The sequence below is a fragment of the Vigna angularis genome, chromosome 9 (assembly GCF_016808095.1).
Source record: "Vigna angularis cultivar LongXiaoDou No.4 chromosome 9, ASM1680809v1, whole genome shotgun sequence".
In the NCBI taxonomy this organism is placed as follows: Eukaryota; Viridiplantae; Streptophyta; class Magnoliopsida; order Fabales; family Fabaceae; genus Vigna; species Vigna angularis.
In genome coordinates, this window is record NC_068978.1 from 29,463,555 (window position 1) to 29,489,181 (window position 25,627).

Below are 25,627 nucleotides of genomic sequence, written 5' to 3' on the forward strand. Positions count from 1 at the left end.
TTGGGATATTAATTCAAATATAAATTGGATAATAGTTAAATTAATTATTTAAGACTATGTCTATCTAAATTTATTTTAATTCAGAATTAAGTTTGTAGAATGAAATGAAGCATGTAAAATTTCCATGGTGAAAACAGTGTCACTGTCACTTATGTTTTCTTCCTTTAAGGGTAATAATGGAGAAAAAGAAACTCTTTTGTCAGCAACATCATCATTGGTGACGTAACCTTCAGTTTAGGATAATTTTCCTCTTCATGATTTCCTTGAACCCTTTTGTCTATAAACTGAACTGAATTGAAACTCAGAAACCCAGTTGAGTAACAAAGATGGCACAAATGAGGAACAAGCAAGTGCTTCTGAGGGACCATGTCACAGGTTTTCCAAAAGAATCCGACATGAACATTGTCGAAAGTACCATAACATTGAAGCTTCCACAAGGTTCCAATCATGTCCTGCTAAAAAATCTGTACTTGTCCTGTGACCCTTATATGAGGAATCTCATGAACAAACCAGAAGGACCCCCCAATAGTCGCGCCTACACTCCTGGATCCGTAAGTCATTTTTTTTCCTTTTGTTGCTTCAAATTATGCAGTTTGATTCGTTAAAAAATGTAGCTCTTGTTTATGGACTTTTAGATACATATATGGGCTGTGTTTGTGTGAATTAATCTTTGAAAAATGATGTTGTTGGCATGTTCATGATATCGGGGACCGGTTTGTGTAATTGAAAGGTTTTAATTGGTATGAGTGTGAATATTTTGTTTGATAATCAGATGAAATCAATGCATTTCAGGAGGTGGGTTTTGCAATTTGTGTTTAAAATTCTTAAAATTTGTAGTTTTTGAGATTGTTCTTTGAGTTTAATCGCTATTCACACCATCAACCAATTGGAGTTGGTGATGATTATGAGTTTTGAGCTAGCTGTTGTGAAAGTTAAGAAATTTATTAAGGCAATTGTATGATTGAATGACACTGTAAAAACTCTTTACTACACATGCAATAATTTGCTCTTATTGTTTTAGTTTTTCACTTTACCTTTTGAATTGAGATTGAAGTTAATCAAAGAATGTTCATGATGGAAACTGCAATTGAAGAATATATCTTTGCTTCTGGTGATTAGTGTTGAGTGATTGCAGCCATTAACAGGATATGGTGTGTCTAAAGTGTTGGAGTCTGGACACCCAAATTATAAGGAAGGTGATTTAGTGTGGGGCTTTACCAATTGGGAAGAGTATAGCTTGTTATCCTCTGCTCAAATACTATTCAAAATTGAGCACACTGATGTTCCACTTACCTACTACACTGGAATTCTTGGTATGTGTTCTGTAATTTCAACTTACACTGTTTTTGAATGAAGGATGCATTTGACATTGATATCATTATGAACTGCATGTTGGAATTTATGGAAGTTTTATCATGAATAGATTACCCTTTTTTAAGTGTCATTAGGATAAAGGGTTTAACCATCACGGTGTAAGGATTTGTTTGGACAAGGTTCTACATAAGAACTTTCAAAAGAGAAAATTTATAAAAAAAAAAAAATGAAAGCCTCTATTCTCATTTGAAACTGAAAGTGCAGTTCTTCACTGCCTTTATATATCTGTTACAGCCTCTATTCTCATAGAAGAACATAATGTGTAGAACTTGGTTTTCTGTCTGTTTGTTCCTATTTCCTTCTCCATTTGCTTCCTTTGTTCAGTCAACGTTATTGGCTATTGATCACTGATTCAGGAGACTTGTTGGCTGATCAGCTTTGATACTGAAGAGAACAAACATTGCATCATGGTTCTTTTTCATTTGAAAGTTGTTGCTAAATTCTTTTATAGGTCTATTGCAGTGCATCTACAACTCTGTGATCTACTTCTATCAATTTATATTACACTTTTTAGCTTTTAATATTCTGATTCTATACATGCTTCCTCTTGATTTTGTTGAGCTCGGATTTGATAACATGACACGTTTTGTTCTTGGATGTTGTAACACAGGTATGCCAGGAGTGACTGCATATGCAGGGCTATTTGAAGTAGGCTCTCTCCAGAAAGGAGAGAAAGTTTTTGTCTCAGCTGCCTCTGGTGCAGTTGGTCAACTTGTTGGGCAATTTGCCAAACTAAATGACTGTTATGTTGTTGGAAGTGCTGGATCTAAAGAGAAGGTATTGTTGTAATTGTTTAGGCTAAGTATACCTTCAATCCTGCATAAATCAGCATCACCTATTCCTTATCTGCTCCCTTGTTTCAAACATTTCATTTGTTTTTGGCTCAAAAAATACTACTATTTGGTTAGCCTGTTTGTCTTGTTTCTGTTGAGTTTTTACGTTGGGCAATTTATCTTTTATAAACAACCACTTCTCAATGAAAAGAAAACTGAGACATCTTGCATTCATTTTTTTTTTTATTTCCAAAGATTATTGGTGCCATTAAAATGCAGAAAACATCTTATACTGGAGCACATGGATAAACAGTAAAAGTAATTTCTGTATGGCTCTATGCATGAATTCAGTTAAACTCTACTATATTTGCACTTGTATTCACACTGGAATCCAACTCACTTCCATCAGAAAATAAAAGAAGGATTGACAAAAATTATTAGTGCCAAGATTAACATTAGCACTTGTTTTTCTTCTAAATTTTGATACAAACAGAATATGGTAAAAGATTATGGTGATCATATCCTATTGAAGATCCTACATAGACTAACAGTATATAAATGAGCGTAAATCTCATTTTACAAATCGATTTTTATAAGTTTGAGTTAGGCTTAAAGTCCACTTATTGACATATCATGAAATAGATTATGCTTTATTATACTTAGTCCTTTTACTTGAATATAAATTTCTTGGATAATCAGGTGGATCTACTGACTGATAAATTTGGATTTGATGGAGGTTTTAATTACAAGGAAGAGCCAGATCTTGATGCAGCTTTGAAAAGGTCTATACTCAACAGTATTCTAAAGATATTTAGATCTCACTTTGATATGCTCATCAAAACTTTAAATTACTGTTCCTGGTAATAAAACATGGTGCTGCTGTAGTGACTAGTGTATGTGATTATACAAATCAGGCACTTTCCAGAAGGCATTGATGTCTACTTTGAGAATGTTGGAGGCAAGACACTTGATGCTGTACTCCTCAACATGAGACTCCACGGTCGCATACCTGTCTGTGGAATGATCTCACAGTATAATCTTACTGAACATGATGGTGTAACAAATTTGGCACAAATCATATATAAGAGGGTTCGTTTGCAAGGTTTTAACTTCATGGATTGGGTTCACCTATATCCCAAATTCTTGGATTTTCTTCTGCCTAACATCAGAGAAGGGAAGGTTGTGTATGTGGAAGACATAGCTGAGGGTCTCGAGAATGGTCCCTCAGCTTTGGTTGGCCTTTTCAGTGGCCGCAATGTTGGAAAACAAGTGCTTGTTGTTTCTCATGAATAGAGAAGCATTTGGTTTTTGTGTTCTCTATTGAGTTATCAGTTTTACTTTTGGATCTTCTGTTTAAAATCTTACAGTCTTTATATAACCTTTGCTGTATGATGATACTCTCTGTAGTATCAATGTAATCTGCTGTTTTCCTCTTCAATAAAAGGATTTTGTTTCTCTATGTGTTATTATCTATTATGCCAATATCTGATACAACAATATTTAAAAATAATAAAAACTTATAAATTATTATTATCATAAAACTATTAGTATTTTATAAATTAGATACTTTATTAGTAAAGTATCTTAAAGTAGGATGATATGTTATCAGTTTCTTCTCTTATGGTTTTTTGTTCATCATAATTTAACTATCTCTGCATAACCTTTGTAATCATCCTTACTCAACTGTTTAATGATTCTTTCTGCTTGTGATTTTCTTCATGACAGTATCAGAAAAATAAGATTTTGGGTCCTTAGTGGGGTCAAACTTATCCCCAAAGATTCATGCAGAGCCTTAAACATGGTCATCATTAGCCTGATCCAGGAACAAGTGTGTCCCTCCCAAAAAGCTATGCACTTTTTGATGTTTGTTCAATTCTTGTCTTCATAGATATTTTTGAAAGTGAGCATAGATATTTAAGAAGGGATTGAAGACTTAAATCCTGCAGTTAGAATTGGGAATTGGCTTTTTTATTAGTCTTGTGTAATCTAAAATTTTATATTGTATGATCTAAAATTGATTTTTAATTATTCTAAATTAAGTCCCATTATAAAAATTAGAATTGAATATGTTTTGTCTCTGTGTTTTATGAGATTTATGGAAAATGTTCTTTAATAAGAGTGTTTTTTTCACGTGATAAATGAATATTGAATTATAATATAATTTTCATATGTCATTTGTTGGAAGAGACATTTTTCTTGTTTTTTTCTTCTGCAATGGAGAACAAAAGAACAGCTGCAATCATGATGTAGTGAAGACAATGATAACATAATATAATGAAAGAGAATATTTTAGCCTTTATCTTGTTACTATGGGATACAATTAGTAATTTTCGGGTGCAGAAAGAAAACACTTGGGAGAAACTATTAAAAAGGTTGTTTGACATGATGCATTTTATAGATAAATAAGTACTTATTCTAAGTATTTGTTCAAATGGAATGATAAAAAGTGAAAGATTGAAAAAAAAAAGGAAAATTAAAGTAAAAATAAATTAATTAATTAAATCCTTAAAAAATTAATAGAATTAAATAAAAAAAGCTTATAATAGCACGTGATTAATTTGACATAAAGAAAGAAAAAAGTGTGGTACGTTTTTCTTTTCCTTTTACAAAGCCCAAATGAACTTTCTATCGTATTTGCTATCCTGCTTGAATTTAAACATGTAAAACAAAGTATTTTGAATAAAAAAGTATTTTCTAGAAAAGAATATATCTTTTATATAAAAATAGTCCATATTATGGTATTGTACATTTCATTTAATAGTATAAAATTATTAAATAAAATATTATAAAAATTTGATAATACACTAGATAAATATATATATATATATATATATATATATATATATATATAATATTGATATAGTTATCCATTTAATAATTATAATAATATAACATATGTAATCAACAATTGAGAAACTACAATAGATGTTTAAAATGAAGAAATTCTTATACATATCTACTAGATTAAGTTATACAATTATGTTTTTGCATCTTCTACAAAAGTCATATCAACACCTCATCATCTTTTCGTACTGAGATGTGATAATTGTAAAAGCACAACAACATATAAAAGAAAAGAAAATAGTGTACAAAAGAAATATCATAAGACAATTTAATTGTATCAAATACTAGTTCAATATATAAAGTACTAGAACTCATAAAAACAAACATAACAATTGACCCTATAACACTCTTAAACGCACAATTAACTCAAACTACCTTTATGAATAACACAAGCATGATCAGGACACGCCATTATGACCATTAATCAACAAAGACTAGGAAGAAGAACACAAACACTACATGCAAGCCAACAAGGGCCATATGTAGGAGAAGAACCATCAGACCAAGACAAAAAAACCAACTTATCCCATTGAAGAAATTGATTAGTTATTTTTTATGAACTCACTACTAGGAGAAATACTACGATCTCCAATCTTTAGAAAGATGAACGAATTGTAAGAAATCTTAGAGAGAAGAAAAGGAGGGTTTTAGGAAAAAATTTCTAGAGAGAAGACGTGTTTTTAAAATAATGAAACTCTTTTATAAAATTTACATTTATACCTTTACTTTTAATATTAAAATAATTCAGTCTCATCATTTTAAGCACAATATCAATTCTAAAACACAATTTTCTAGACTTTTACATTCTTCCATACAACAATAATTTTTTACTTCAAAAATTTTAACTTACTAGGAAATAGATATGGGTCTGACTATTTCATATTCTCATCTAACTCCCATGTAGAGTCACTGAATTTTCTGTCCTAGACTACCTTGACTAGATTGATTGATTTTCCTCTAAGTTGCTTCGTTTGTCGATCCCCTATAGCAAAAGGTGGCACCTCTAATGAGAGATCTTCTCTAACTTGTCCTCTACCTCTAGCACATGAGAAGGATCAAACATATACTTTCTCAACTAAGAGACGTGAAAAATCGAATGAAGGTTGGCTAATTGAGGAGATAAAGCGATCTCATAAGTTATTGGTCTAATTCTTCTCAACATTTGATATAGACCAATGAACTTAGGAAAATGTTTTCTCGAATGAATAACCCTTCCCACACTACTGGTTGGGTTACTCTCAAGAAAACATGTACTCCAACTACAAACTTCAAAGGTTTACTCCTTTAATAAGCATAAGACTACTACCGACTCTACGAGGCCTCATCCTCTCTTGTATCCTTTTCATCGTTTTCGTTGTTTGCTTCAACAACTTAGGCCCTACCAATACAACCTCTCCATCCTAATATCACATAAAGGGGTTTTGCACCTTCTGTCGTATAAAGCTTCATATGAATCCATCCTGATATGGTAATTGTTATTGTAGATAAACTCCACCAAAGGCATAACTTCATCCCATCCACCCAAATGATCTAATACAAATGTCCTCAACAGATCCTCAAGTGACTTAATCAATCTCTTTTATTGCCCATCTGTTTGAGGATGATAAGCTAAACTCATCCTCAGCCTGCTACCCAAAGAATGTTGTACCCTCTACTAAAATCTCTAGGTAAAAATCAGATCTTTGTCTAACACAATACTCGAAGGCAACCCATGCAGCCTTACTATCTCCTTGATATACAACTATGTCAGTTTGACCATGCATCCTCATATTAATTGCTAGAAAATGAATGCTCCTTGTTAAATGATTTACTATCACCCTGACAACATCATTACCCTTCACAAACTATGGCAAATAGGTAATGAAATTCATAGCTATGATATCCTATTTCCACTATGGTATCTCCAACTGTTGCAACATCCCTTTTAGTCTTTGATGTTCCAATTTTTCCTTCTGACAAGTTAAACAAGAAGCTACAAATTAAGATACATCATGTTTGATACCTAAGCACCAGAAAGAATCCTTCAGATCTTAATACATCTTGGTCATACCGGGATGGATGTCAAGACGAGTATTATGTCCTTCTTCAAGAATCAAACTCTTCAACTCAACATCATCAGGTACACAAACTCTGCATTTGAATCTCAAAACACCATCAGATCGTAACACAAAATGATGGAATCTGTTTTGGGAACTAAATGGAGATCCATGAAAGGAGCGTCAACTTAAGCTAAGGTTAGGAGATTGGAAGAAGAAGAAGGAATTTCAAGCTTGTTCTTTCTTTCCCTTAAGCCTTAGAAGACATTAGATCTCTCATAAAGAGTCATGGTTAAAGAAGATGGAAGAAGAAGATGGAGCTTTAAGGATTATACTCTTGTGGAAAATCACAGTCTTCTTCTTTATTTTAAACACTTTTTGTATATATGTAATATAGTCAAGGGCGCCACCATCTTAGAGAATACTTCAATGAATCTCCAATGTTAACTAGCTAGACCCATAAAACTTTGTATCTCTGACACAAACTTAAGACACTCCCATTTAAACGGGGCCTCCAACTTGGCCGGATGCACAAATATTCTCTGAGCTTATATCATAAGGTTTAAAAATTGCACTTTCATCATAAAAAAACTCACACTTAGACAGTTTGACATACAACTTCTTCTCTCTCAAAATGTCAAGCACTGTTTTAAGATGTTCAACATGCTCTTCATGAGTTTGGAGTAAAATAGTATGTCGTTTATGAATACCACAACAAACTTATCTAGGAAAGACAAAAATATTAATTACACCAAAAAGCATAACTACATACTCATAATGTCCATATATGGACCTAAAGGATATCTTTTGCACATCTTCATTCTTGACCAAAATCTGATGGTGCCCCAATCTTAGATCAATCTTTGAAAACACCATTGTACTATGCAACTGATCTATCAAATCATCTATCCTCGATAGGGGAGTACTTGTTCTTGATAGTCAACTTATTCAACTATTTGTAATTCATGCATAACCTTGAGCTACGTCTTTCTTTTCTACTAACAACACTTGGGCTCCCCATGGTGACACATTGGGCTGGACAAACTACTTTTCTAACAATTTTTTCTATCTGCTTCTTCAACTCTACCAACTCTGCTAGAGTCATACCATAAGGAGCTATTCCTGGCACAAAATTAATAGAAAATTTCATTTCTCTCTGAAAAGGCAACCTTGACACTTCCTCGGGAAAGATATCTCCAAACTCTTTTGCCATAAAGATATCCACACTTTTATCACCTTTCTCAACTTCCAAATGAGTTAAGATGATGAATCACTGGGACCCCTTCCTGATTTATTGCAACACTCGATGAGAACACAACACCACATACTCTACTAAGCTAGGGAACAACAACCTCTTTTCACTAAAATTAATAAGAATGTGATTGACAGATAGCCAATCCCTTCCTAAGATAACATCCAAACCCTATAGAGGCAAGCATATAAGGTTGATCTTGACCCTATGCCCTTCTACTATCATCGGACATCTGACACATAATACTAACATCATAACTAAACTAGAGACTAGAGTAGATACCACAAGATTGTACTGCAACTCTTACATTGGTAGACTCAACTTTTTAACACAAACTTCTAATAGAAAGGAGTGTGTCACTCCAAAGTCATATAACACGAATAAAAATTTACCAGCTATCTCACAACATCCAACTATAAAATTACCTCAACCAGTTGCCTCGACCCTATCATGGCATAAACTCTCCCTGAAGCTTGAGATCTATCACCTTTCCTCTTCTATTGAATTTGAAACACTGTTGCAGGTCTTGGTAGAGTGCTTTTATTAGAAGGACAATCTTTGAATGCCCCTTTTCCCCATAACTGAAACATCTCCTAACATTACCAACTGATGACACATATTCCTTATATTGGCCCTTCATACTAAAAGCATTGAACTTGGGATAGATTGAATTGTTCCTGAGAAGAAAACCCTTTAGTCTCTTAAGGTTAGGTCCTAGAATATGGTTTCTTCCTCTCCTTATGTATAGGTTTGGACCTAGATGATCCTCCCACCTTTTTTTGTTGTCTTTACTGACTTTCCATTTCTCCCTTTAAGTTCTCCATCACCATTGCCTTCTTTACTAAAGTAGGGAATTCTTTAATAGAGAGAGGAGCTATCATCAACTTGAGATCTCCCATTAAGTCATTTTTAAACTTTCTACATTGTCACTCTTCATCCATTCTCAAAACATGAAACCTTCTCAGATGCTTAAACCGTTCAACATATTCAAATATAGTCATACCTCCTTATACCAACTGCAAAAACTCCACTTCCTTCGCATACTTCACACTGTTTGGGAAGTACTCAACATAAAATTTCTTTTTAAATAGATTCCAAGTGATGTTCTCTCCACTTTCTTCCATCATCATCTTCATACTAACCCATTAGTCTATTGTTTCCCCATATAGCATATACTCTTAATAGGTTAACCTGTTCTACAACTTAGTGCCTTGAAACTAAAACTGCTCAAGACTTATAGTGCAAGATGGTGCTCGGCGGTGCCCTGCCACCACTGAGCGACAAAGCATTAGCAGTTTGGAGCAAAAATGCTTCTAGACTTGCACAACCTAGCTTACGCTTAGCGCCACACCAAAATCGCTTAGTGTTATACCAAATTTCAGCACAAATTAGATTTGTTTTTTAAGTGAAATGAAACTTGATCAACTGCTCAAATTGGTATTCCTTTTCCAGAGAAATGGTTCAACACAGTTTTTATACCTTAAATTCATACTAATTTATACAATTGCTCAGCTATTCAATTCTCTCAGTCATAAAATCACAAGCCAAAAGTCAATTCAATTATTAAACCATACCATTTAATTCAAACATAACATCAACCAGATTCAACACCATACCATTATCAATCAGAATTATCCAACTCACGCACACTAAAGCAACTAATTTCCTTTATGTGAAAGACGACCAATCAGCTCGATGACCCCAATAACACTCTTAAACGCACAAATAGTTCAAACTGCCTTATGAATAATGCAAACACGATCAAGACACACCATTAAAATCACTAATCAATAGAGATTAGCAAGAAAAACACAAACACTACATGCAAGCCAAAAAGGGTCACATGGAGCAGAAGAACCAACATAACAAATCAAAGACAAAAAACCAATTTATCCTATTGAAGAAATTGATCCGTTTGGTTTTTATGAACTCACTGTTATGATAAATATTGGCCTCCAATTTTCAGAAAAGTGAACAAATTGTAAAAAATCTTAAAAAGAAGGTTCTAAGAAAATGTTTATATTTTTAATATAACGAAACTCATTTATAAAAATTATATTTATAGTTTAAAGTTTTAATAGTAAAATAATCTGGTTTCATTATTTTAAATATTCTATAATTCAAAATATAATTTTGTGAATACAAATAAGTTAATTTCACTCCGTAACCAAATAAACCTTAAATATTTATTTCATTTTCATTTAATAGGAATTAAAAAGTTAACCAAAATTTACAAGAAATCGTACTTACTTTTTCATATGTATTTAATTTTTAATTTTTATTTAAATTTAACACACTTTTCTATTCTTTATATTTATTAAAAATATTTATTTGGTATCTATTTTGAATTTTATCTACGCATAAGAATGTTTTTTTATAAAAGAAAATATTAAAGAAAGAAAAAAAGAGGAAAAGAAACGTTGAGAAAAAGCCAAAGGTTGAAGGTGGGAACAATCATCACTGAACGAAGTTTGTGAAGTTATCAGACGTGTGTGTGTGCGCGCGTTAGCGTTGTAATCACAATCAATCGATTGTTGTCGCAAATCCAAACGGCGTCGTCGTCAGCGGCGGAAGATGTCTTCGCAGCAACAGCAAATGCAGAACAGTGGCGGCGGCGGCGGCAGCGGCGGCAGCATGGGCATCCCAGCGAGCGAGATTTTCTGGACTCTGGCCGATAAAGCCGACAAAAAGTTCTCCAAAATCAGGGACATTCCTTTTTACCAGCGCAGCAGGTTCAATTCGTGACTACACTCGTTCGTTTGCTAGTTTAAGTTCACCTAGAGATTGGTGTGTTTTGATCTAGGACTAGTTTTTGAGTGTTTTTTAGGTTTTAGGTCGAATGCTTTGCTTCTTGCTTTATTATTTATTTGTTTGTTCGTCATGGGGAGGTTTTCGGTTTTAAATTTTGCGGTTCTGTCACGATTCTTGAAATTGAGGGAAATTGCCGGCAAATGCTGCCGATGCAGTTAAAGGGGGCCTAGAAAATGTTAGTGTTGTGCCTGAAATTGTGGTTGCGTCTGTTTCTTGAGAACCTTTCACGGATAGAAGCAAGAGAAGGGAAGAATTGGGTTAAGTTAATGTGATGAGGAGGACTTATTTGATTATTTGCTTAAGAGATCAGCCTTGAATCTAAGGTATGTTGAGCAGTGGGGAGTAAATATTTCATTGTGATGTTGAGTTCGTTGGAAGTTGACCTTGATATTTGGTATGTTTTAATTTTGGGCTAATTGTTCGTTTTATTTTATTGTTTATTTATTCGTCACATGTAAGGTTTTATATTGTTATTGTGGTTTGGTTATGATTTTTAAATTGCCTACAAATGTTGCTGATGCAGTTAGAAAGGCCCCAAAAGCCTTGATCTTGCTGCCGAAGTTGTGGTTGTAAACGGTATTTTAAAACCGTGAGTTCTTATCACTGGGAAGTTGTGGGCAAATGTTGTCAATGTGGTTGCAATGGGTCCAAAATCCTTGAAGTTGTAGCCAAAATAACGGTTGCAGACTGTCTTTTAAAATCTCAATCTGATGGAAACAAGAGAGAGAATGGAAACAAATAGGTGTTATTTGATGTTTTGTTAAAGATGATGTTGGAAATTCTAGATTGACTAGAGATATGGTGAGTGGCAACCTTTGCAAGGTTTTGTAGGTTGAGTTAGGCTTGAACCCACTTTATAAGAGAGGTGAACCTGGGGGCTCAGATATGTTAGGATTTATTGCTTACACTGTCTTGGTAGTAAGGTTTTCACTGTGATGACGAGTGCATTGGTAGTGAACCTTGAGATTAATATGTTTTAATTTACAACACACTTTTGTAGGTGTGTTTTCAACTTTATGGGTGGATTGTTTCATTTTATTATTTGTTTATTTGTCACAAGTAAGGTTTTAAATTCTGGTTGTAGTTTCATTGTGATTCTTATAATTGTGTGAAATGGCCCGTAAATGTTGTTGATGCAGTTGCAGTTGACCAAACAACTTGGTGCTAAGGCTAAAATTGTGGTTGCAGACTATTTTTTAAAACCTCACATTGATGGCAAACAAGGGAAAGAGAGGGTGAATGGAAAAATTAGTAGTTATTTGATGATTTGTTTGAGAGGTTAGCCTTGAACTATGAAGCCCAGATACGGATACAAGACACGGACATGGAGATATGGCTAAATTGAAAAATATAGGATACAGGACACGTCGTGTAATATACATATTAGTTTCAAACTTACAACTAACACATTGTCAACTAACACAAAAATGAATATAATCTCTCTATCTAATATCCAAAAAGCAAAAAGTAGTGATCATATAAGATTTGTTCCTTATTTTTATAATCATAATAGAAACTTATGTAATAAGTTTACAAGTTTTTGGGATTTTTAGAAAATCATTGAATTATTGGTTATTAGCATTGTGTTGGAGTCATGTCAAAATCATGTCAAAGACCAAAAATTGTGTTTCAAATTGGACACTTTATCGATACGTGTGTTGTGTGAGTATCACATGAGTGTCGGTGTTTGATACGTGTTAGACACGGTAAACGCCATTTATGAGGTGTGTCCGAGCTTCATAGGCCTTGAAGCTAAGACAAACTAAGACATTTTAGGATTTTTTGGGCATGCTATGTTGGAGAGTAAAGATTTCATTTGGATGATGAGTTCATTGGGAGTTGACATTATCACTTTAATGGTGTGGTTTGTGAATGTAATTGAAAGTAATGTGATTTTTGCTGCACTATGGAATGAAAACCAAGAATAGGTTTTGATGTTGAGTCCCTGGATTGAGGAATAAATATGAGCAGAACTTAGATATAGTTTCATGTGCACTTTTGGTGTTGTTCTTTGTTAGTATAGAGAGATAGAAACTGATGAAAAGAAAACTATTTATGCAGAGAATACATAGTAGCTCTGTTTATAGAGCAATGTACAAAGTGAGGAGATCTCTTATAGATCTAACTAAATAACAGACAAGTAACTAACAGAATGACAGTTGGATCTGATAGGATTTAATATGATAGGTTATAATGGGTAATAGGTGTGCAGGAGAGAGAAAACAGTTGAAGAATTAATTGTTCAGTTTAGGAATTAATTGTTGTTGGGTAGTTAGAAGTGGGCTGCCTTTATAAGAAGGCAAGGGGGGGTCTGGTAGAGGGGAGTTTTTGATATCAATTGTATAGACAGGAACCTTGATCCTGTGGAGGGGGATTATGCTCCCAGTTACTGGTTGTACATGACATTGGTTGATGTGAATACATATTTTCATTCTTTTCTTACCATTTGGGTGCTATTGTGTGAGTGTGTGCTGTGAGACAGTTAGGTTTCATACCCAGAAACCTAACAATTTGGTTTGACCTGCCGGATCAAAGTGGGGGTGAAGGATCAAGAAGCTGCTCCGCTTAGGAGGGGACTAGCGGATCAAGAAGGGATCAAGAAGTGATCAAGAAAGGGTGGAAGCATGGAAGGAAGAGACAATACCTTGGAGAGAAGGGTCAGTGAACAGAAAATGGGGATGGCAGAATGGAGGAGAGATATCCAAGAAATAAAAGAAATGTTGCAGGAAATCAAGATTCACATAATGGGCTCAGAAAGAAGTGAGAAAGCTATCATGAGAGGAAAGAAAGATGGTTCAGAGGAAGAGCTGGAGGAAGACAGGGGCAAAGGGCAGCAGAATTGGAGGCAGCGGGTAGAATTGCCCAGGTTTGAGGGGTTGGACCCGTTGGGATGGATCTCTCAAGTTGAGAAGTTTTTTGACACCCAAAATATCACAGAGAAGGAGAGGCTCAGGTTGGCTTACAGCTGCATGGAGGGAGGCACAATTTATTGGTTCAGGGCCTGGAAAAATAAAACCAAGAACCTTTCTTGGAAAGGGCTGAAAGAGGCATTGATAATGGGGTTCGGAGAAAGAGATAGAGGTTTTGTTTTTGAAAAGTTAGGCCAAACTGCAAAAATCACAGAAGTTGCTGATGAGAAAGTTGTTGGTGTTGCTACCTAGGGAGTGGCAAAAGCTGCTCTTTCTGGGAAGGAAAGAGAAAGAGATATCAGTGCAGAAGACAAAAACTGTGATGGAGGCATTGTTTGTGTTGCTGCCCAGGAAGTGGCAGAAGCTACCGTTTCTAGGAGAGATAGTGGGGTAGGTTGTGATGTGTATGATAAAACTGTGAAGAAGGGTGAAGACAGAGGAAAGAAAGCAGAATATGGTGGAAACAGGGTGACTAATGATGGCTGGAAATAAAGTAGAAGATGCAACTGTCTTGAGTGGGGAAAAAATATGGTTGTCACAAACACATAAAACACTAGAAGACCAATGGCAGAGATATTTCTTTGCAGGGCTGCAATTTAACATTCAGAGGAAATAGTTAGCTCAACATGATGATGATGAAGGAATTGGATGGTCAGATCAACAAGTTCTTTCCTTTTTAGCTTCTAGGATGAACAAATTTGGGCAAGGAGAGGGCTTCGCCAGTACTGCTGCTATAAAAATACAAAAAAGGTTTTGGGGGTGGAAGAAGAGAAAAGAATTCTTGATCATTCATCAGAAAAGAGTTAAAATCCAGGCCCATGTAAGTGGTCACCAGGTCAGAAGGCAATATAGAAGAATCATAGGGTCCATGGGAATTCTGGAAAAAAAGCAACTCTTAAAGGAGTCAACAATTCTTTCATATAGACCACCACCCAAGCCTCCAGACCTTAATTGGAGGCAGCATCCAGTGGGTTCCCTTCCTATGATGAAGATGAGCCATGGGAACAAGCATTACTGTACCAACCTTGAGGACAAGGTTGTTTTGCAGCAGGGTGTAATGATAGGATTTAATATGATAGGTTATAATGGATAATAGGTGTGCAGGAGAGAGAAAACAGTTGAAGAATTAATTGTTCAGTTTAGGAATTAATTGTTGTTGGGTAGTTAGAAGTGGGCTGTCTTTATAAGAAGGCAAGGGGGGGTCTGGTAGAGGGGAGTTTTTTATATCAATTGTATAGACAGGAACCTTGATCCTGTGGAGGGGGATTATGCTCCCAGTTACTGGTTGAACATGACATTGGTTGATGTGAATACATATTTTCATTCTTTTCTTACCATTTGGGTGCTATTGTGTGAGTGTGTGCTGTGAGACAGTTAGGTTTCATACCCAGAAACCTAACAGGATCACTAAACAGTAACAGAATGCAGTTCACTGATTATGTTAGAGATATGATTTGATTGCATTAAATAGGGAGATATGATAGATTTAATAGGGAAATATCTTACAAAATATTTTTCAATATTAGATATTGATTTTGTTCATTATTATCTCTTTTTCATTATAAATAAGAATACTCATGTTTGTACACAATACACAAAATTTAGTGTATTCCTTTTTGGTTCTCTTCTCAACATGGTGTTAGAGCAAGTACCAATGCAGTACTATCCTCCATCACTTGTTTTGTCACTAATCCTTTCAGCAAGAAGAAAAAATGTTTAATGAACTACGTAGAAGTTCTATCCAATTATTGTTCATGAGCCCATTTGGATGTGAGCCTTAAACTTATTATGTTTCCTGTACTGAAATTTTGAAAGCAATATTGAAATTTTGGTTGACATCCAAATGCTATATTATTGATGTGATTTGGACTCAGGTATGATTGTTGATACATTCATTTTTGACTGAATATGGTTGATTGATATTTGATACTTGTATACAGTTTTATAAGGAGTCCAGTGGACACACACACTTATGGAAGAATTGGATTGGTTTTCTGTTTTGTTCTGTATACCTAACAGTTAGGCCTTACATTGGTCGTCAGAAATAATAATTTCATGATTTTGGTTAATCAATTGGAAATTAACAATGATATGGTTTACAATTAACTTTTTCCTAATTAACAATTTTGGCGCCCTTTAATTTCTGTTCAATGATTTTTGTTCCCCTATTCCTTTTTTTCATGATTTTATTTCCGATATTTTAGAAAACCAGCAATTTTGATATAATCCTTATTCTGCATTCAGTTTATTTTGATACAATTGAATTCTAGACCTAGCATATGCATTTAAGATAATCATGACATTATTTAATTAACTAAAATGTATTAAGAAAAAGAAATAAGCCTATTTAAAGCTGAAGATTGCATCAAAATTGCAGATTTCTAGTATAAGGGGGCTAAAATCAGAAAAAAAAAATATGGGGACTAAAATCATGAATCAGGAAGCAAAGGAGGATTAAAAAATTGCAATTTAGCCTCACTTATTGTTTGTTCAAAGTGCACAAAATTTCTAATCATGTGGCTTTGCTGTAGGCGTGATACGTACTTTTACAAGGTCTTCAAGGTTTACACACAATTGTGGAAGTTTCAGCAGGAGAATCGGCAGAAGCTAGTTGAAGCTGGGCTTAGGAGATGGGAAATTGGTGAGATTGCATCTCGCATTGGGCAACTGTATTTTGGGCAGTACATGCAAACAAGTGATGCAAATTATCTGTCAGAGTCATATATATTCTATGAGGCCATATTGACTCGGGAGTATTTTAAGGAGGGAATGTTTCAGGATGTGAATATTGCAAACAAACAATTGAGGTTTCTTGCTAGATTCATAATGGTGTGTTTGGTTTTGAATCGGAGGGAAATGGTACAACAATTGGTTAATCAGCTTAAAGTATTAGTTGATGAATGCAAGAGAGCATTCCAGGTTTGTCCATGCTAATTTTCTCTTGTATAGTTCATTGAAAGATAATTCATTTCCATTATATTTGAAACACTGTATTTAGCCAATCTGATTGTTTTTACAAATGATGTAAAGGTGTTGCATGTTCTGAATAGTTGGGTTCCATGCTGCATGGTAATGGTTGTCTAGTGCCTACTACTATGCAACCAATATATTCTTTGAAATATAGCCCTTGATATCTATTTTCATTTATATCATGGAGGTAGATCATTTACTGCATATTTTTTACAGTTTAACTAATGTACGTTGTACTAGACTGCTAATTGGAGTGTTCCATGCAAAACATGATGTTGTCCTGTACCCAGAATATGCTTTGATAGATTGACATTTGCAGATGTATTGGAAGTGACCTTCACACAATTTGGTTACAGGAAAGTGACTTTAAAGAATGGAAGCTGGTGGTTCAAGAAATAGTCAGATTTTTAAAAGCTGACACTGCTTTTATGAATCTCAGGCCCTTAAGATATAGTCTAGTTTTGGACTCTCATCCTGATACCTTGCCACATGTTCCTGCAGCCATTTCAAAGCGACATTTGAAACTACGAGATGCTGTATTAAGTAGCTTCCATGAAAATGAGGTAGGTATCCATGACTCTTTTTGGTTCATCTGTATAGAATAATAATTTGTTGAAAATGATAAAGTCATTAGGTAGTTTTCTACAGGTACTATAATATTCTGCAAAATTTTATGATTTTTCAATGTTGTTTTCAACTATCATTCCTCAACAGGTAAAGTATTCAGAGCTCACAGTGGACACTTTTAGGATGCTTCAATGTCTGGAGTGGGAACCTAGTGGCTTATTTTACCAGTCCAGTGGTTCAAAACTTAGCCAGAATGGGGCTACTGGGACTAGTCGCATCAGTTACATCCAAGACATTGCTGATCCTACTTTACCAGAAAATCCGCGGAAAGCTGTATTATACCATCCTGCACTGACACATTTTATAGCCGTAAGTATGAATACAAGTCATTCTTGCCACAAGTTTCAAGGATTTGATATAAAAGATAGGGTAGAGAGTACTTCTTCTATGTATAAAATGGGCTTCCATCATTTAAAATTGGGTCCAAGCGAGCCATTGTGTCTAACATCTATCAAAGGAAGCAGGGTTCTATTTGGCTGCAGACCATTGTTCCTTGTTGATATAAGGCCATTGGAAACTCTCCATCGTATATGTTACACTATAAACAAACTCCGTCTCCATTGAGAATTTGTTAGGTTTCTTGGTGACAAGAAACCAAAACTCTTTCAGATTAAGAAAAATACACACGAATAATACACCAACTTTGTAAGATGATGTTTTATTAGAAAAGCCAGTACAGAAACGTTCAACAACTTCCAGGGAAGAAATTCTCTTTTACACAGGACAGAACCTGTCTGAAACAAAATACCCAACTGCCCCCTTAGACATGTTTTCCCCCATTAAGAGATAACCCCACAGTAGGCGTTATAACCGCATCCTAACTTCTAACATACCCCCCTGTTAACTGTCTAACCCCCTCTTAATCTACTCTTAACTTCTATTTCTGCCCTTTTTCCTAACATAAACCTTGACAAGTTGTATCAGAATTCCCAATTTTGCTTATTAAGTGGTTGGTAATAGCAAATCTTTCTATTCTCTCTGCATATTAGAAGTGCAATTCCCTTGAAGTGGTTTTGCAAACTTAGGTCACAGACAAATTATATGATTTAACTGGACCATGATTCTTCATTCTAAATTCTGGAGTCCGAAAATGCTTGTAATATTACTCATAAATTGCTTTTTTGTTGGACGAATAATCTAATACCTGTGAATTACACTTTCATTTGCATTAGAAGTTCTTCTTTGTCCTTCATATGGGCTTCCCAAGCCCTTGAAATTGAATAATTTATGAAGTCATCTCATAGCTACAATATCATAGCAGCTAATTGACTTGCTAGGGTCGTTGGCTGGAATTATCCCGGGGGGACCAGGGTATCAGATCATCTGTTCTGGGTAAAAATGTGATAGATGTGCACATTTGTGCTTCTGTTATCTGCAACTAATTTAATAAATGTTCACATTTAGCATTAAAGTGACCATTTCTTAGAATATTGTTTGTTTATTTATTTTTATTTCCAGATATAATTTGGAATTTCCTTTTAATGGTCAGGTTCTTGCCACAATATGTGAGGAGCTTCCTTCTGATGGTATTCTCCTTGTGTATTTGTCAGCTTCAGGTTAGACTCTGTAAACAATGAATATAAGAATGTAAATTTATAGGGTTATCACACTTCTTATGCGAACTAAATTCCTTTAGGTAAAGATGAACTCTGTCTTTTCAACATCAAATGCAGGATATTGTAGTTCTCCTCAAAATGAATCTGGTTGCATACACCTTGGTTCTCATGGAGAGAGAGGTATAACTTGTGTGTACTTCCATTCTTGTATTGCCTTACATGTATAACGTCAAGGAACAATAAAGAGTCATCCTTGCACCCATTTTACACAAATTCACCTCATGCAATTGAAGTTGGCTTCATTGTGTGTTCATAACATTCCCGTAATTCTAGAAGACACTAGGAGTGGGATATCATTAAAGTGAATGACGCTGAGTAAATTCTCTAACAGATAAAAAGTTAAAAGGGAAATGAAATGAAGTAAACACAGTGCAGAACATAAAGTGATAGAATCAGTAGGTTGTGCATTTATCACTCCTAATGATAGAACCATCTTTGGTGGAGACAATAGGTGAAGAATTTAAACAAAGAAATTGTTGATGTTAAAAATTCCACATTGATTAGGGATATGGTCTAATTATAATTTAAAACTGAGTTTAAACTTATCCTATAAGTTGATTTTATAGGGTTGTTGGCTTAAATTCGGTTTTAAAGTTCAGTCTTTGGCAAGGGGTTGTTGTAGATCTTACATCAAATATGAATATGACTAATATAGTCCTTATAAAAAGGCTTAGACAATTTTCACCTTATAAGCCAATTTTTTGGATTGAGTTAGGTTTCTTAGTCCTATGGTTTGTTTTTGAAATTATGGGGTTTATGTAGAGATAAAGAGATAAAAAAAAGAGAACGAAACACTTCTGTATTGAGAAATATATAGCAATTTGTTAATTTGTTACGTAAAATTTAGAGCTCTACCAACCTCTTTTTATACTAATCATAATCTTACGTAATTAGGGAAGCAAATCATGATAAGGGAATATGGTAATTAATTGTAAGATAATAAGGAAATAGGGAAACTAATTGTAGCAAATAATTTTAAATATATGATAAATATTTTTATATTTTTTAGATTCTAACATGCCCCTTCAAATAATCTTTTAGATAATTGTTTTTACTACAAAAAGACCCTTTAAATAAAAGAAATCACACTACATAGCCGTGTTTCAAATAATGCTATGGCATAGCTGTTTTGGAAACTATTGCAATCACTACTTGCAGAGAACTAGCTGTCGGTTCTGTTGTTGCACTCATCGTGGGCATGGTGTCATGTTAATTATAGGTCCTAGCAAAGTGATTAAAAGACATTAATTATGATCATGGGTATACATCGAAAAAATTCCTGTAATATCTCAATGAGTCTAGCTCATAAATTTGCATAAAGATGATAATTTCAGTGTTCATATCCCATGATTTTTTGTTGGAATTGCAGAATACTTTAACCCAATCCCTTTTCAGGATCAAACTGCGTATATCCTTCTGACTTTCTACCATTTACTAGAAGACCACTTCTTTTAGTCATTGATAATGACAATAGCAACGCATTTAAGGCAAGCCTCAGATACTTTATATATTTATATATTTTTTGTATCTAATACTTGTGTCTATAGTATTTATATATATGCCAACTTTATCTAATAATTAGGGGGAAGGTATAGGTTGTTCATGTAATGACGGTGGATAATTCTGGTTAGAATCTATTAGGTTTCGAGTGAGAAAACAGATATAACAAACTGTTTTTATTGAACTGTATTATTCTCAATAGTATGTACAGTGTTTGTATTTATAGAAATACAAGAGAAAAGACAGCTGAACATAAGAATTGACTATTGACCATGATTAACTAATACAATCATACTAACATACCCTAGCTGAACCCCTCAAACTCAAGGAGAAGATTTTTCAGAAGAAAAATTCTAAACATTGAGTTGGAACGTAGAGAAATCAACCGAGAAGAAGATTGAGCCTTAGTCAAGACATCTTCCCACTGATTGTCACAGTACAAAACAGGAGAGCTAAAAGGAACTTGAAGTTCAGTGAGTAACTTAGAAATCCATGACAATTCAGAAGAAGTTTGAGCTAAACTTCTGTATTCAGCCCAGTGCTGGAGCGAGCAACAACCTATTGTTTACTTGACCACCATGATATTAAATTTGGACCCAGAAAGATAGCAGCACCAGATGTAGAACGTTGATCATCAATATCAGATGCCCAATCAGCATCACGGACGGCAAGCAGAGGGACTGAACTATTAAAGAATGCTGGCTGAAAATGCAGACCATGAACAAAGTGCCCTTTAAGTAGCGTAAAATTGCGTTTAACAGCATTCCAGTCAGAATCAAGAGGTCATGCCATAGACAGACAGACTTTATTTGCAGCAAAACTGATTTCAGGCCGTGTAAGAGTAGCATACTGTAACACCTCCACCACAGATCAATATAAAGTAGGGATCTGCAAAGATATCTGCTTCATGTTTGGAAAACTTGCAGTTAGAGACCTTGTGAGCAGAGATAGAGTGAGCTTCTGCCAAATAAGTTTTATGAAGCAAGTCACCAATGTACTTGGTCTGGGTCATGACAATGGAGTGATCAGATAAATGCTTGATTTCTAGACCAAGAAAGTAGTCTAGTTGATCAAGCTGTTTTAAAGAAAATGTGGCTTGAAGTTTGGATGTGACATGCCGAATGAGAAAAACAGAATTTCCAGTAATGATGATCTCATCAACATAAACAAGACGATAATGCACATCAGAAGCTTTCTTGTAGATGAACAAGGAGGTATCACAAATACTGTTGACAAACCCAAACTGATGAAGAGTATGCTGTAAGCAATTGAACCACTGTCGCCCTTTGTATTTATTAATGGAGCCATCAGCATTTTCCTTGACCTGAAAAACCCATTTACAACCAACAACCTTCCTGTTAACAGGTAAAGAAACTAAGTCCCAGGTTTTCTGGTGCATTAAAGCATCATATTTAAGCTGCATAGCAGCCCTCCAATCTGTATCCTTAAAGGCCTGTTTAACAGATATAGGCTCAGAATGAGTTAACAACAAAGAAGGATGAACTCTGTTTAAATATGCCTGATTTGGATCGAGTTTGCATAGGATGAGAATTAAGAGGTAGGAGGATCCTGAGACTGTGAAGAGGAAGAAACACCAGCATCAGAGACAACAGGAGACATGTCTGATGTGGAAGGAGAGTGAGACTGAGAGACAGCAGGAACAGAAGATGCAGGAAGTGGTGGCGGTTGGTGGGGTGAAGAAAGAATAGGATTTAAATTATAGTGAGCAACATCAGGAATGGGATTATATGATGTGGAAAACAGATCAGAATAAGGAAATCTGGACTCGTCAAACAAAACATCTTTGGAGATAAATATACGGCCATTGGAAGAGAAGAGACATTTATAGCCCTTATGCAACTGAGAATATCCTAATAAAAGACACTCTTCAGACTTAAAATCCAGTATAGACTGTGATATGGCCGTAATAGAGGAAAACGAGAACTGCCAAAGGTTTTTAGAAAATGAAAATCAGGATTTTTACGAAACAAAACAGAATATGGAATGGCAAAATTCAAAAAAGACGTGGGAAATCTATTGATTAGATAAACAACAGTAACAAAAGCATAATCCCAAAACTGTAAAGGAAGAGAGGCATGATGTAATAATGTAAGTCCTAATTCAACAATGTCTCTATGCTTACGTTCAACAATGCCATGTTGATGAGTGTGAGGGAAAAGTTCAACAAAAGTCTTAATTTTGGTGTTTAACTGCAGCTCAACCATTTTCTTAGAAGTTTGAAAGACAGACAAAGTATCAAATTTATTTTTGAGGGGAGAAATCGACATATACCTAGAAAAGGCATTAACAAAAGAAACATAGTATTTATAGCCTGCATAAGACGAAATATGAGCAGGGCCCGACAAATCTGTAAAAATAAGTTATAAAGGGGAATGAAGAACAAAGCTAGAATCATGAATGCGAACACTGAAACAAATGGCGAGAAATAGGACGAAAGCAAAAATCACATTTGCAAACAAGAATGAAGCCAAAAGACGTGAACACAATCTTTGAACGAAGAAGACTGTCAAGAAGCACACAGCAACGGAAGCAGGATCATCGAGGAAAAAAGCTCTAGATACCATATTAGAGTTTGAAGTGAGAAAACAAAGAAGAAAACAAATATAACAAACTGTTTCAATTGAACTGTATTATTCTCAATATTCTGTACAGTGTTTGTATTTGTAGAAATACAAGAGAAAAGACAGCTGTACATAAGAATTGACTATTTACCATGATTAACTAATAGAATCATACTAACATAAACTAGCAGGTTAGAGCTACCCTGCCTTTGGTACCCATGTTAGAGTTGATTGGTAATTTAGAAAAAAGTTTTTGTATTCTGGAAAAATGAATTCTCAGTTACAAACTATGAATGATCAGCTATTTATATAGTTGCAAGCTAAGCATCTAGAACCCCTGTCGGTAACTAACTCAGTTAGTTACAGGTACAGCTTACAACTAACTAATGGAAAACAATAGTTTACTCCCGTATTACAAAATATTCATTAGTTTTAGGAATTGTGTAATGAAAATATATTTATTAGTCTGGAAGAGGTCATTGCTACAATTTTCCTTTTTCGCGTGCTGTTATTAGATTACTCAGACATTTTAAAAGTAATTTATCAAAATATGCAGGTGATAGCAGACGCAGAAAAGGGAGAGCCAGTTGCAATGCTCCTTTCACCAAGCTGTTCTCCTGCTGTGTCTGACTGCTCACATCATTCAAATGGGAGCCTATTCACCATGTTTCTTACAGCTCCGCTGCAAGCTTTCTGTCTTCTGATTGGACTTTCAGATACTGATATTGATTTGGTCTGTAATCAGTGCGCTCTTCCTTCATGCTAGCAAAAGTTCCATTTTTATGAAAAAAATATTTTTTTCATTCGCTGGAAAAGGAAAGTTAATATGCTCAGCAACTTAAATTTGACTATAGGACACATTCAACAAAGCTGAAGCAATACTCACATCTTCACTAAATACCTGGGGGCTAGCATTGGCAATATCAAACACACTTAATCCTGTTTGGGGGCAGATTTTAGGTGATCCCTTTATTAGGAGGCTTATTTTGAGGTAAAAATTGTCTTCATTCCTGCTCGTATTATTATCTTTCATATAGTTCTCTCGCTTCTCTGTTCCAAACTGTACAGCCATGCCATCTGTGGCACATTGTGACTTTTATTTTCTTGTGTTTCTGTTGGTATTTGTTAATTCTTTTTATTTTGTTGATAATTTATCGCTATTTTGAAGATTGTAGAGGCCATTGTTGTTAAACACATTCAGTACACCATGATCACCACCATCATCATCATCATCAAACACTTGTTTGCGCAGTGTACACAAATTCTGTTGTTTGTGCAGGAATACCCTATAAACTGTCTCAACTAACTAAAATTATTAGATCTTAACTGACACCGAAAGTTTCTGTTGTAAATCTCTTGAGCGTTGACTTACTTTTACATGAATGACAGGCTATTAAATAATTTTATTCACATGAATTTTGTTTTTAACTTTGCCACTCTATGTTCTTATGTCAAGTTTGCTTCACACTTTGTTCAGATTCATGTTTTGTCAGGAAGTGTTGACCCTATATGCACCAGTTTACAAAGAGAACAAATTCCTTCCGACATGTGTCCCTGCTCTTCCGATGCCTGCCATGCCTCCAACTTACTCATATGAGAGTGTAATTCTGAATTTAGCCAGCATGTTTGGTGCAACTAAGTATTTCATCTTCTCAGAGGATGTTGTTCGTCCTGAAAATTTAGAAGTCGACATGAGTCAGTTGACTCTATGAAGATAATTAAAAGCATCATCTCGGAGGCATTAAAATGTATACAGAATGTTTGTATAGCAACTAAAAACATGAATTCTGTCAATATTTTTATTTTTCTGGTAGGTTTCCTAGAATTTAAGTTGTTCAGCCTTTGGTGTGAACATGGCTTTTATTAATAAACTTTTTTTTTATCTTAGGTTGTGCGAATGTCTAATGTGGATTGAAGCTCGACATGGCAAGTTGCATAGTCCTGAAGAATGGAATTGAACAAAAGAAGAAAGTTTGATATAGGGATCGGTATTGTTGCGAAGAAACCTTGTATTTGTTTTTGTCACTACAACCAATGTCATGATGCTTTGATGTTTTTTCTACTAAAATGATTCGTTAATGTTTTTGGCAATGAATAGAGAATGTTTGCGTTGGTATCACGGCTTTTCCTCTGCATCTTGATAAAAAAGAAGAATGCATTGCTATGAAACAGCTATAGAGCCTTGAGAATGCACCATAAAATTTTGTAGTTAAAATTAAATTCGGATTAGTTATTCGTTTCTAATTATTGAATAAGAGTGCTTTCAATGGACATAAACAAATATTCCAAAACTACTTCAATTATTTTACAGTAAATTTGGCAATAACTGAAAA

The 25,627-nt window shown here is 34.7% G+C and overlaps 2 protein-coding genes across 3 annotated transcripts; both read left to right on the forward strand.

Annotated features, from left to right (window-relative positions):
- Window positions 1-209: 209 nt before the first annotated feature.
- On the forward strand, window positions 210-3,606 carry LOC108347738 (2-alkenal reductase (NADP(+)-dependent)-like). The gene is made up of 5 exons (XM_017587170.2): window positions 210-551; window positions 1,136-1,313; window positions 1,985-2,151; window positions 2,847-2,929; window positions 3,062-3,606. Exons 1-5 carry the CDS (start codon window positions 327-329, stop codon window positions 3,438-3,440), a joined length of 1,032 nt encoding a protein of 343 aa, XP_017442659.1. The 5' UTR covers window positions 210-326; the 3' UTR covers window positions 3,441-3,606.
- A 7,079-nt stretch (window positions 3,607-10,685) lies between these two features.
- LOC108347464 (uncharacterized) lies at window positions 10,686-25,413 on the forward strand. Of its 2 annotated transcripts, none has more exons than XR_008245178.1 (11): window positions 10,686-11,011; window positions 16,531-16,918; window positions 17,326-17,532; window positions 17,684-17,905; window positions 19,086-19,152; window positions 19,270-19,332; window positions 20,608-20,699; window positions 23,851-24,027; window positions 24,149-24,285; window positions 24,772-25,104; window positions 25,183-25,413. XR_008245178.1 is itself a non-coding variant. In XM_017586720.2 (11 exons), the coding sequence occupies exons 1-10, from the start codon at window positions 10,854-10,856 to the stop codon at window positions 25,004-25,006; spliced, it is 1,746 nt and encodes a 581-aa protein (XP_017442209.2). In that variant the 5' UTR covers window positions 10,686-10,853; the 3' UTR covers window positions 25,007-25,042; window positions 25,183-25,413. The 2 variants fall into 2 exon arrangements, 1 of the variants encoding a protein (XP_017442209.2); XM_017586720.2 differs by having other exon boundaries at window positions 24,772-25,042.
- Window positions 25,414-25,627: the final 214 nt, after the last annotated feature.